The 13,747-nt window shown below is 39.4% G+C and overlaps 1 protein-coding gene across 1 annotated transcript in view; it reads left to right on the forward strand.

The window, feature by feature from the left end:
* Positions 1 to 13,747, forward strand: part of CCDC146 (coiled-coil domain containing 146) — a gene marked incomplete at its 5' end in the record, with an annotated part of 109,846 nt that overhangs the window by 88,059 nt on the left and 8,040 nt on the right. Inside the window, 6 exons of the mRNA XM_079931709.1 lie at positions 4,561 to 4,656; positions 5,286 to 5,456; positions 7,970 to 8,058; positions 8,150 to 8,314; positions 9,553 to 9,777; positions 11,336 to 11,564. Of these exons, the coding sequence (XP_079787835.1) occupies positions 4,561 to 4,656; positions 5,286 to 5,456; positions 7,970 to 8,058; positions 8,150 to 8,314; positions 9,553 to 9,777; positions 11,336 to 11,564 (975 nt within the window). The remainder of the gene's footprint in view (positions 1 to 4,560; positions 4,657 to 5,285; positions 5,457 to 7,969; positions 8,059 to 8,149; positions 8,315 to 9,552; positions 9,778 to 11,335; positions 11,565 to 13,747) is intronic.

Consider the following 13,747-nt stretch of genomic DNA (forward strand, 5'->3'; position numbering starts at 1 on the left):
ACTCCATCATCTTGGTGACTCCTTTTACCTCTCTCCTATGTTGGATCCCCTATTTCATGTGTCTCTTCTATTTCTCTTTTGGCTTATTCTCTTTTTGTGGGAGGAGCATGTCTTCCAGTAGCTTCCTAAGAAAGGTGAATGGAAAGTAGTTTGTTAAGACCTGTGTGTCAGAAAGTGCATGTCAGAACATATTTTATCCTCACTCTAGTTCATAGATAATTAATACTTTAAGTGGATATGACATTTTAATTGGAAATTATTTTTCCTCATAATGAAGGCATTGATCAACTGTCTTTTATCGTCTAAAGTCACTACTAAGAAACTTGGTGTCAATTCTGATACTTGATCCTTTGTTTGAAACCAGTTGTTTTTTTTTCCATGCTGGAAACTTGTAGGATTTTTTACTTGCCTCTAAAATTTTAAAATTTCACAATGAAGTTCCCACTTGTGGGGCTTCTACTTTTAGCCATCGTGCTGGACACTTAGTGGGCTCTCTGTATATGGAAACTCATGTCTTTCAATTCTGAGACTTTATCTTAAATAATTTCTCCAATTTTGTCCACTTTTATTTTATTGTTCTCTTTCTGGGACCCCTATTACCCAGATGTTAGACCTTCTAAAAGAGTCTTTTAACATTCTTGTCATTTTTTTTCTCTTATTTTTCATTCTTTTGTTTTTTGGACTTGTTACAAGGGAGATTTCCTCAACTTTTTCTTCCAGTCATTACATTCTGCTATCATATTTTAAATTTCCATGATCTCTTTTTCTCCTGTTTATTTCTTATAGTATCCTTATTCTTACTTCATATCTTCTCTTATCTCACTGAGAATGTTAATGATAGTTTTTTATCTTTTTCTTCTTTCTGCAAATTACAACTTTCTTCAGATTACATCTTCCTGGTTTTTTGTTTGTTTTGGTGTCCTTGTTTGTTCTTTTCTCTTTCTTACTAGAAACTTTTCTCAAATATCTGGTAATCCTTATCTATCTGCTTATATTTAAGAGTGGGATACTGTAAAGCTAACTGGATGCTGTTTCTGATGATGAGGTTTGCCACTATAGACTGATCTGACTGGACACAAATATATCAGGAATGGCTCTTCACCAAAGAGGAAACTGTGGTAGAATGCTCACAAGTTGTTCATATTTTAATAAAGAAATGCTATTTATATTAGGATACTTCTAGCTATTAAGCTCATAAAATAACACTCACATAATGTAGAACTAACAGAAATGAAAATATATTAAAATGCTTTTCCTTCAGTGCTTTCAAGAAAAGTCTATGTTTTTGTCCTAGTTCAGTTTCAGGGACAGACTAATTTCCTCTTTGAACTTATAAATTATAATTAGCCCAGCCATAGTCCTACGCTGGCTGGCAGTACTTGAAAACAGTGGGTCAGGCCAGTCACTCCCAGCCTGAATGAACATTTCAAACTTGCATGCAATCCGAAAACAAAAAGATAAAAAAAGGTAAGCATGAAGGGCTCAGCCTATTCTTCAAAATTTGTTTCCCCCTAGGGACAGTTGTTTGATTCTCTTAGGCCTTTGACTGTAGAGACTCTCCCAGAATTCTGAGCCACAAACCTCATGAAAATTTCAAATATTTTAAAAAAACATCAGATCCTTAAAGAAAGGTTCACTGATATAAAATAATTGGGATGTTTACTACAGAATATGTCTAATTTCTTAACTTTATGAAAGTTACTGATGTTTATTCATATATTAAAAATGTCAGGAAGAACAGACACCAATCTATTAATGCTGCCTCCTGGTAACATCTGAAGTAGAGGTGGGGAGCAGAAGATGTTTAATTTCTTACTTTACTTACTGTTTTATTTATTTATTTTTGGTTACAATGAACACACATTAATTTTTTTTTTAAACATGAAATGCTACTCTATAAAAATCAAAACAAAGAACTAAAATAAATAAGCTTACAAAACCTGATATATGCAGTTTGGGGCTCAAAAACAATGGTAAATTTTACCTCAATATTAGAACATAATTAGAACTTTTATACTTGATCAGCTTTTTCCCTTTCCCATTAACGGAAGCTTCAGTCTAACTCCAGCCCATTTTCCAGATTACCTTAGAAAGATTTCCTTTCAAAAGGTATATCAATTAGGTTTACAATTTGGCTGCAAGAAGTAACAAACTCAATTACAGTAGCTGAAGTAAATAGAGGGTTGTTTTATTCACATAATAAAAAATCCAGAGATAGGCACACACCAGGTAGTTTCACATAATGAAAAGTCCAGGATCCTCTTAGCTTTTTCTTCTGTCATCTTTAACATGTATATTTTTTTTCTCCAAGGTCACAAAATGGCCATTCTGCCTTTGGGCATAAAATCACACAGAAGTGGGGAAGGGCAGAGAGCAAGATGCATATGGCAGATGACTTGGAGGACTCTGTCTTTTTAACAGGAAAACAGTCACTTTCCCAGGAGCCCTATCCAGGAGATTTCCACTTACATTTTATTGGCCTGTCCTGGCTCACCTCGTCACCCCCAAGTGCAAAGGAGTCTGAAGATTTTTTGATACATTGCAGCTCTGAACAAACTTGGGGTTCTGTTAGTAAGGTCAGTGTGGAGCATAGATATTAGCTAGGTAGCCAGCAGGCTCTCTGCTACCAATGGCTTACCTTGTTACCTCTTCCACAAACCAAGCATACTTAATTCCTTCCTGAAACTAGAGGGGTGGGTTTGTGGAGAGTTGAGAAATGTGTCAGAGAAGCAGTTAGCCAGAGTTCAAAAATTAGTATCATTCACTGCAGTATTGTTTGTAATTTGAAACACTGGAAGAAACCTGAATGTCTGAGACCTGAATCCAGGAAAATTTGTCAGGAGCCTTTAGTTGACAGAGTAGTTGATGAGTGTGCTCTCATCATATCTTCTGTAGAAAGCTTATATGCTCCTCTAGTCCCCATTAGTATACATGTATAGATTTGCCTACACTTGGGAGCAAAATCATTTGGAGTAGCCCACTCCTGGACACCAATGGCAGAGAAATAGTCAGACACCAAGATGCTTGCTGGACTCCAATCTGTCCAGGAAGAATTAACTCTACTTTCCAGAAGGAGAAATCAAAGTCTTCCTCGCTGGCTTCTTAACTTTTCCATGAAATCTTTCCTGATTATTCAATTCTACGTTGAGCTCTCCATTTTCTGACCTGCTGTAGCAATCATCTGCTCATCAGAATCACAAGTTCTATATATTGTTACATGGATTTCACAAGACCATGTCTCATCTTCCTAAGTCCAGCGCATGCTTCTCAGCAGCTAGCTCTCCATGCTAGGAGAGGCCATGGAAGGCAGGATGTCGTTGGGCATCTGTGGGTACAAAAGATGCTACTGCCAATGCACAGGTTCCTGATTGTGGGACATCCAAAACACACTTCAGCTACTTCAAAAGAGTAGCGTAAACTTCAGAGGGATCCTGTTTAGTGACCCTCAAATCACTAAAGAGTATGATCTGCCCTTCCTGGGACAAATTTTAGTCAATATTCAATCCTGGTGCCTAGAAGTGTGTGCTGTCACAGTAGGAAATGAACCACATCAGATTGCTTTTGGTGTGAAGATCCAACTCTAAGTCTGCTCTGAGTCAAGTATGCACTCAGCACCCCAAGATAACCCTTCCTGTAACCCTGGATGGTACTCCTTCCCCATCAGTTGCTGCGTGTCCTCTTCTCTCTGCTCTCTTCTCCATCATAAAGAATCTGATAAGCTCATTCCTAATAAGACAGCAAAGACTGATAGAATAAGATGTTGCCCTCTCTTCAAAGTACTTCAACAGAGGACAAAAGCACAAGCCAGTACAACTGAAATACAATGGTGGAGTTTCAAGTATCAACAAAAAAGTTAAGAGGTTTTTCTTTTGTGTAAGAACTTTCCAGGTACTCAAACTACTACATAAGAGTAGCCAACTATTCTGTTATTAATAGTTCCAACTATTCTGTTAATAGTTCCTATTAATAGTTCCTAATTTGAAATCTATAGTGTTTCATAAATGAATTCAGATTTTATAAGTATAATAAATATCATTTGAATATGCATGTTTCCAAAGAGCTGAGTCATGAGTTAGAGAGGCAGTAAAATACAGTGTTAGGACCATGGGATCTAACTGCCTGGGTTCGCACATACGTCACTGAGGCAAGGTGCTTAAATGTCTTTGTTCCTCATTCTCATCTGCACAATTGGAGATAATATAACCTACCTCATGGGGTTATGTGAGGATTAAATAAGACCATATATATAAGCACTTAGAACTTTGCCTAACACATAGTCGTACTCTATAAATGTTAGCAACTGTTACTAATAAGAGTTTTTATTTCCAAATGAATGAGAAATAGAATATTTGCAGCTGGTGAATTATAGATTTTTGACAAGTCTTCATATTTTAGTTTACCGTGACTTTATAAAGAATATTCAGCATAACAGGCAATTCCTTTAAGAGTAAGAATCATAACTTCCCTACCATTTGCAAAAGGTCATGACAGGGTTGACTACATGACACTGAAGATTTCTTTCAATAGGTATAAATACCTATTTTCAACTCTGATTTCCAGATTGAAGCTATCCCTAAAGATGATTCTACATTAACTGAGAGAAGGCGAGAGCTCCATAAGGAAGTTGAAGTGGCTAAGAGGAATTTGACCCAGCAGGTTAGTATCAACTTTCACGTAAGCTTCTATCTAAGAATGATTAAAGCAAACTTGTGTTTTTAACTGTGTTCCATGAAACCTCATTAATAGGAGAGTCATCAAAGAGAATATGATCCTACTTAATGTGGGTCTGTTTCTTTATCTCAAAGTCCACGCCAAACCCATATTAAAATTTGGAGAAAAAAAAAAAAAAGAATGTGTTTTAACCAGCAAAAATTATACAGATTCATGAGATTTTAAAGTAAAAAGCCTACTGGTTAAAAATGAACAATAAATGTTTTATTTCAGTCACATCTAATTTCAAATTTTGCTTATTCAAGCCACTGTCAAAGTGTTTTAAAACATGCTTTTAAAAAATAAATAAACAAAAAAACCCATGCTTTTATTTCTCTTCAAAAAATTACTTGAAAATACAGTCTGAATAAGAAAAAGTTCTGCGTTAAACATGTTATCATGTTTGCACATTTTTTTAATGAGATAAAGAAAGTACTTGGTGCTAAGGCAGCAGAGTTACTTTTTGTGTTTTAACAAAATAATCTCTACATAGAAAATTTAAAAAGTAGTCTGAGATACTGGCCTTAGTGTATTCTTTCAAATAATGCATTATAATATTTGTGTTTTTTCAAAAGAAAATCCTATCAGAAGCTGAGTCTAAGTTACTAGAACAGCAACTTGCTGAAGAAAACAAGCTTTTAAAGGAGCAAGAAAACATGCGAGAGCTGGTATTCAACCTTGTCCGTATGACTCAAATCAAAATTGACGAGAAAGAGCAAAAATCCAAGGATTTCCTGAAAGCTCAGGTAACTGCATTTTTGTAACCATCCACTAATTACCACAGGAGTCCAGGGTAGCCGCCTTTTAATACAATGTTCATCAGAAAACTATGATTTTAAGTCTCCTTCAAGTTCAGTGACTATACAGCTTCCCTAAACAAAACCCAATCATGCACTGAAAAATATTCCAAGGATTCAACAGGCAACAACTAACAATCTAGAGGGGAAAAGAACTAGGTCAATGACAACAAGCAGAGGATTTGAACAGATGACAATTTCAGTAAGAATAAGGTGGATGCCTTCAGGGAACACAGCTGACAGGCGCACAGGCACAGGTGTCTGTGATTCACCACCATCTCATAGTCCATTGTGATTTGCCCAGAACAACTCAGAAGCCACAGCATTAGACCACTCTCCTTCCCAAGTTCATCAAGCCAGCATCATTTAAACCAATCCTAGGACAATTACCCTTAGTAACTGCTTCACCCCATGACTTTCCTGGGCTCCTGACAAAGTACCAGAGCTGACCCAGTGCAACATCCCCAAACAAAACCAACAAGGAAACCAATAGCAAAAACAACCCTCCTATCATGCTAGCTAAAACTCTAATATTAGAATCATTTATTCCACATAAGGATTGTGTCCAGAAGTCCCCTGTTAAAAATGAATACGATATGACATGTTACTAAAATAGAATACCTGAATTTACCATGTGACCCAGATGTTGGCTCTTTCTGACTGCAGCTTTGTCTAATTCTGAGCAAGCATTCACACAGGGTAGCATTTCTTCTTGTTTTCCAGAAAGAACTCACACATCAAAGCATTCGTGAGCCATGAGGTTAAATACAGATGAGAGAAAACTGGGGTGAAGATCTACATCACACAACCCACAGCAAACTATTCAAATTGCCCTTTAACTGTTTATTTCCCACCCACCCACCCAAAACATTTGACAGAGAGAAACTAAAAGAAGTTTAGCATGGGTGGGGCATGGGAAAATGGGGAAAAGGGTGTCAAACAGTGAGACCAGCGAGCAGGAAAGGTCAGGTGGTGAAGGTCACTTAATCCCTATTGAGCAGTTTGGACCCTGGTCCCAGAAGCTGAGGCAAAGCCCAGAAGAGTTCATGGGGTAGCTGCGTTTCAGTAAAGAAAGGAAAGGCAGTGGACAGGGAGGAACGGGGGAAAGAAGGCTGCCTGAGGGGAGAACGAACAGGAGCAAAAGGAGGAGAGGAGAGGACAGAGGGATACTTACTACGAGGAACATGGATCTGTTTTATGAACTAGACCATTTTTTAATTAACCTCAAAAACTGATACATGTGTTATCTATGTGTGACTAATCTATGTCAGCCAAATCTCATTACTAAATGAGCTAATTCAATTCTCTAATTTCTCTCAAAGAAGATCAATTTCTCTTGAAATATGGAAATCAATAAAGGAAAAATATTGTTTTCCTTAAGTATTCTTAGCATTGGGAATTAGTCTGTTAAAGATCGGCTGTCATAAACTATAATTTCCTTAAGACAAGAGTCAATCTTATTTATTTTCACCTCTCATCCATATCCCTAAGATAAAAGGTAAAGGGGAAAAAAAGTCAATGTTACTACTACCTCCAAGATGGAGGGGATGACACTACATTTTTTACCTCTTTAATTCTTCATACACGCAGTTACTTAAATAATATTAGTTTCTTCCTGACTCCCGTTCTCACTGAGAACAACATAAAATTGCTACATGTCAATCTTGGCTCTGATGCCTAGTTTCTTTTGAATAACCATATGGGTTTTGCTCTCACGGTCCTTAAGAGAAGGCCAGCAGAAACTATTTCCTCTGGTTTCTACTAGCAAAATACTGTACTTCTTTGAATACGTTTCTCACCCTAGATAAAGGGCCCAGCATCTTTGTATTTGAAGAACGTAACTAGCGCATTTAACATTTGGTATATGTTGAGCACTTTGGAGATATAACTGCCGTCTTTTAAAATATTCATGTGTAATCTGTTTTTCAGCTCCCTATGGGGTTAGGCTCAGCATGGCGCTTCATTGTGCAGGAAAACACACCCACCGTACAAACAAATGGAAAAGCACTTTAAAAGCATGGCTTCAGTCTCACAAAATATCACAGAGCCTTCAGCTCGTAACATTTATCAAAACTGACTCCAAGTCCCCTTCTCTCATCCATCTTCCACAAATTCCTCACTCACCCACCCCGGCTGTGCTGTCCACAATCATTCCTCCGCTCTTCAAAAGTCTCCCGAACTTTTCCTCAAACCAACCTGGGCAGTCTCCTTTCTTTTCCTCCTCTCTCGATCTTTCTCTCCTTTAATTAACCTTCTGTCCTAGCCAATGTGATTCAGTTCAGCTGGCCAGGCAATTTTCATCCCCCTCCCCCTTTCCTCTTCCCCGTGATCTGCACGACCCAGCTGATGAAGATAGAATTGTCCTTAATGGACAGTAATGAGATGGGTTGAGGCTGGGAGTATCCATATGCTGTTGGTGGTAGACTATTTTTAAAATCTCACTATTAATTTCTATATTTCAGCAAAAATATGCCAACATTGCTAGGGAGATCAAAGCAAAGGATCTTGAAATCCGGATACACAGGAAGCAAAAACGAGAAATTCATCGGAGGTAAAAGAATTACATGAGGACTTATCTAGTTGGCTGGGGGAAGAAAAACCTATTTATTTCACAAATTTCAAAAACACTTGTATTTTCACAGACTCAGAGAGTTTGCTAAACTGTATGACACTATTCGAAATGAAAGAAACAAATTTATTAACCTACTTCACAAAGCTCACCAGAAAGTCAATGAAATAAAAGAAAGGCATAAAATGTCATTAAATGAACTGGAAATTTTAAGAAATAGTGCAGTTACTCAGGACAGGTAAGTGTTCTAATAACTACTGTCCTTTCAAAGGTTTCTCTTCGGAGTCATTAAGTGATAAAATACCCTGGGGGATGATGAAATAGAAAATAAGTCTTTTACAAAACTTAGAAAAGCCCTTGCTCACACACCCCACTTTACAGCTGACAAGCATCTGAATGTGATTCCTTATGCTTCTGTTTGGGAGCCATATTTAAGTGGATGGAAAACTATACTCTGTAACTATGCTCACTTCATTTTCATTTACTCATCTACAAATAAAAGCACAAATTTGACAGTTTGCATTTAATGTTAGAAGACACTCAAATGTTCATAAACCAGCATCCCATGATTGTAGGTGTGAAGCATCTAATGAGCTTATGTGAGGCAGTATGGCGGGGTGGTTAAGAGAAGGGGCTTTCTAGACCCAAACCCCAGCCCTGCCACTCATTAGCTGTGTGATCTTGGGTAAGCTATGCTAGCTCTCTGGGCTCACTTTTTTTACCCATAGAAATAGTCCTTTATATAGGACTTTTTGTTATTAAATGAATTAATCCAATGGTTGTTTTTTTAAACTTTATTATTTACCGTGTGCCAAGATCTGGTAGAATCTTTCACCTGTATTTAGTCCCTGATCCACAGAGTCTATACAACCTGAACTTTTTCTGGTGGCCACTATTGCCCAGTTTCCTTTTATAAAGATATTACAAAACGGGCTCTTGTGTGTGGGGTAGTGGAGGGGGGTTGGGTGGGAGTAGAGGTGTGAGGGGATTGGTATGAAAAGGCAAATCTAACATCCTAATCAGTTTCTCATCCTACATGAAAGTAAAATATCATTTATAGAGGCCATGCATTCATTCAGCATTTATTGTGATGCTATATTGAGTCAGGCACTACCTTAGGTCCAGTGGACATTGTCAGATATAACCGCCTCCACCCTCAAGATAGCAGAGTCTCCTGGGGATGACAGAGCACTAAATGAATCACTTAAGTCTCTTGCTTTGATAAATCGGGGCAGCAGACACTTGGGGCACAAAGGAAAGCTGTCCTAATCCAGATAAGGGCAAATCGGAGACCTGGGAAATTACAGAAGTTCCTGAAGAGTATCATGTGATGAATATCGTTACTACTATTGTCATTTCAAGGGACACACTAAATCAAGAGCTACCTTGATACTGCTTGTGTTTCAGAAGTCTTTATTGTTTTTAAAGAAACTAAAGGAAATTATATTCGTACCCATTTTCCCATTATTTTTAAAGAAAGCTACAAAATTCTATGCTGAAGCATGCCAACAACATTACCATCAGAGAAAGCATGCAAAACGATGTGTGCAAAATGGTAGCAAAACTTCAGGAAATGAAAGAGAAGAAGGAAGCCCAGTTAAATAACACTGACAGACTTGACAACATGATCACAGTGATTGAAAAGGAGATGGCGCAGCTTCGCAAAAAATACGAAAAAGCCGTTCAGCGTCGAAATGAAAGGTAAAAACCAGGAACCTAATGGGAGAGCAAAGCACCCAGAGATCCGATTTAGAAATGTTGCACATTTTTCTCTAGACTTGACAGGGGATAGTGAGGGACATTTGACACTCAGGTTTCATCAGCCTTTGCAGGGCGGGGAGGGGGCTGTGTGCTTTCCCTGAAAATAAGAAACTCTATCCTCGTAAGAAAGACAGCCAAGAGTAGGGTTTGGCAAGTTGCTCGCTTAAGGATCAAAGTCCTTTACCAGGCTACCACTCAGGATCAGGATACCATCAAATTATTTCAGTATAATTGACATAAATAAGTCTTTGGATCTTGTATTCACTTGGGCGACAGGTTTATTCATTAAGCCATTCACCCAGTTCATTTTCTCAGCAAAAGTAGCATTATTTCTCCCAGCTATAATAATATTATTAATTGATTACTACTTAACAGTTTTCCCAAGTTGCTTGTGTTCTGAGAAATCTGGTGCATGAGATTGTAGAGCCCTGTAGTAATTACATCAGGTATTAGATTTTTTTTCCTCAAACCTTGATTGTGTGCTGTTCTGTGTAAGGCTGTGTTCTGTGTTAAGTGCTGGGCCCTGAAAGTTCTAAAAGGTGGTAACGCATCACACCTGGCTTCTGTTGTCAAGAGAATAAAGCAGCTCATGAGATGAGCCAGTGAATGGCAAATGAAACAAAATACAGAGCTAAGATTAGCCACATACACCCCTGGGCACACATGTTTTGAGGGAGGAGAGACAGGGAAAGAGATAGAAGCAATTAAAGATGCACTTGGGGATAATGGATACACACGGTGTGGGGGAAGAACTTCAGGGTGTGACGAACACCACTTTTTCAAAGGGCTGGCAGGTGTTCTCTCTGGGGAAATAAAAAAAAGTCCTCTTATTTGGCTCCTGGCACAAACCAAAGCATTTAGACAGTGTGCTCCCAGGCCCTGGTCAGTTCTGGGGCTGGAATTAGAAAATTCTTACTTTGTTTCTTCCCCACAGTCTCCTCACAAGGAGGGGTCTTTCCTCTGGCATGATTACAAAGGGCTATAATCATGGGGATTTGCCTGTTTATGGGGAAATGTACATCAGAAATATTTAACTTTAAAAGAGCCTAATGGTCCTGGCAAGTTAGATAGAACAGAATAGCTGCCAGAAACGCATTCCCTGGCCCCCTGCCTGGGTACTTCTGGCCAGCCCTTGGCTGGCAGGTCTGGCCCGTGAAAAGGGTCTGCAGAAAATCAGACCCTGGGATCACATCGTTCATGCGTGGGGAGTGACATTCTTTTCCACCCCAGGAGGACCACTGGGACTTGCAGAGATACTGTGGCCGGCCAACGACATGGTCAGCTCAGAGTCCAGATTCTACACAACCCTCTCTCTCCCATGCCCAGAAAAATTCAAAATGTGGAGTTTAACTAGAAAGCCAACAGTGAATATCTATTGTCTCCTGGAATCACGCAGTGTTGATGTGTATTTTGCACCCAAATCCAGAGAGAACCACAGTGACTAGTAAAACGGTGGCCTCAACATCCTCTTAGCCTCTGCCTCTCAATCTGACCATAGTGGTGTTCAGCTGATAGAGCGGGAAGAGGAAGTGTGCATTTTTTATGAAAAAATAAATATCCAAGAGAAGATGAAGCTACATGGAGAAATTGAAATACACGTCCTGGAAGAGAAGATCCGATTCCTGAAAGTGAAGATTGCGGAGAAGCAAAGACAGATTCACGTGACCCGGAAATTGCTGCCAGCCAAGAGGGCTCTGGATGCTGATCTAGCAGTGCTCCAGATTCAGGTGGGAAAAGTGTTGATGACACACGTCCTGGGAACAGCTGCTGCTGTCTTCTTTTTTTTTCCTCCTTTGTTGCTTTGTAGGTCATATAAGTTCTTACATGTAAATCAAGCCATGCTACTCCTGGTACCTACAAGAACTCTTGAGTTAAATGTCCTGTTTAAAAATGCCTTTGAACACTGCTCCAGGGTAGAATCTGTGCTTCAGGCATCTGAGCTACAGATTATCTTTTTATCCCCCATGAAGCACTTTCTGCCTTTCTTGGAATTTAGACCTCCCCAAATCTCAGCTCTAACTCAGCTGCTTCAGAGCTCAAAACTTCAGTAAGCCAGGCTTTCACTACGGCCAGCATAATTGGGGGTTTTTTTGGTTTGTTTTTATTTTTATTCATAATTATGTTTTTGATGCTTGCTGGAAAGATCCTGCAGACCATCTAGCTCTCTTTTTTTGTTTGTTTGTTTTTGCGGTACGCGGGCCTCTCACTGTTGTGGCCTCTCCCGTTGCGGAGCACAGGCTCCAGACGCGCAGCCTTAGCGGCCATGGCTCACGGGCCCAGCCGCTCCGCGGCACGTGGGATCTTCCCGGACCGGGGCACGAACCCGTGTCCCCTACATCGGCAGGCGGACTCTCAACCACTGCGCCACCAGGGTAGCCCTAGCTCTCTTATTTTTGATTCTCTTTGAAATTCTAGAACCAAGATTGTTGTTTCTTATTAATGGGTAATCGCATATAATTAGACTCCTTATTAACCCCTGTAGTTTCCCTGTAATTTAATAACTTGGCCTCTGACATGGCCTTTTTAAAAGTGGAATAAAGTCATAAAATTTAAACATAAAACAGCAAGTAAATAAATAAAACCATAAATATAAAGCCATTTTCTTCACATGTAATAATTATACTTTTTTCTTAATGAAAACAGAAGAAAAAATTAAACTAAACAATTCGTGGCCTAAACTTTTATCCATTGACTCAGTGTAGCTGGAATACATTTTAACCTATAACATGTTTTCTAAAATGTCGGGTTTAGGGACTTCCCTGGTGGTCCAGCTGTTAAGACTCCACCTTTCAATGCAGGGGTGTGGGTTCCCTGGTCCGGGAACTAAGATCCCACATGCCATGGGGTGTGGCCAAAAAATTTAAAAATAATAATAAAATGTCAGGTTTGCTTTCAGATTTTTTTCTGATTATAAAATTAAGACATACTCTGTTAATGAAGTTTTGAAAAAAATACAAAAAATTTAAAGAAAAAAATTCTATCCCCAACATATAATCACTATTAAAATTATCAGAAATCTGGACCATTTCTAGGTCGTTTTCTAGGTTTACAAGTAAATGGTTTTCATTAGCTCATGCTATAGACACAGTTTGGGGTCATTTTTTTTTTACTTTAATCATGTCATGGGATTCACAGGACTTTATGGAACTGAATGATGGTTCTACTTTCATATTTTATGGCATTTCAACGTGTAATATGCTATACAGACGATAGGATCTTTCATTTTGCACAAATATGGTAAGGTTTGATTCCAGTGTTTGTTTCTTTAGCCATATGTTCTCCCATTCACGTCTTCAACAAGTGTAGCCCTGAATTAGATGGACTGGCTGGAACATCCCCCAGGCCTCCCCCAGGTCTCCCACAAAGCCTCCCCAGGATTCCTGCAGCTCTGACTCCTGCTTCCAATTAGTGGTTCCTTTGGGGGATCCGCTCATCATCCTGACACACAGTGCCTGGGCCACTTCTGTGCCACTTCAGTGCAGACTCGGGACTGGTTCCAACTTCCGCCTACACCTACACAAGACCATTCATGCCAGGCCTGTGTCTGTGAACTGACTTTATTGAAGAATTGGGGCACCAGTGTGAGGGGGTACATTCAAGAAATGCAAAGAACTTCAAATGAAGTATCAGACAAGTATGCCTTCCCACGCCACCACTGGGAACAGTCCCCCAGGTGTACTACCCCATGCAACACCCTAGCCTAGTTCCATTTCACTGGCTTGCCTTTCCATCTTTCACCCCCCATCTCCCCTCCACAGCCTTACTGTCCATGTTGCGCCCCAGGCGCCCCACACTTGTCTCACTCCGTTTTACAGAACAATTCGGCTCTCTCCAGGTCTTTCCCAGAACACACTTTCAAGGCCATCTTTGCCCATGCTACATGATCAACATGCCCAGCAGAACAAAAGGA

Source organism: Stenella coeruleoalba, assembly GCF_951394435.1.
Source record: "Stenella coeruleoalba genome assembly, chromosome: 9".
Lineage (NCBI taxonomy): Eukaryota > Metazoa > Chordata > Mammalia > Artiodactyla > Delphinidae > Stenella > Stenella coeruleoalba.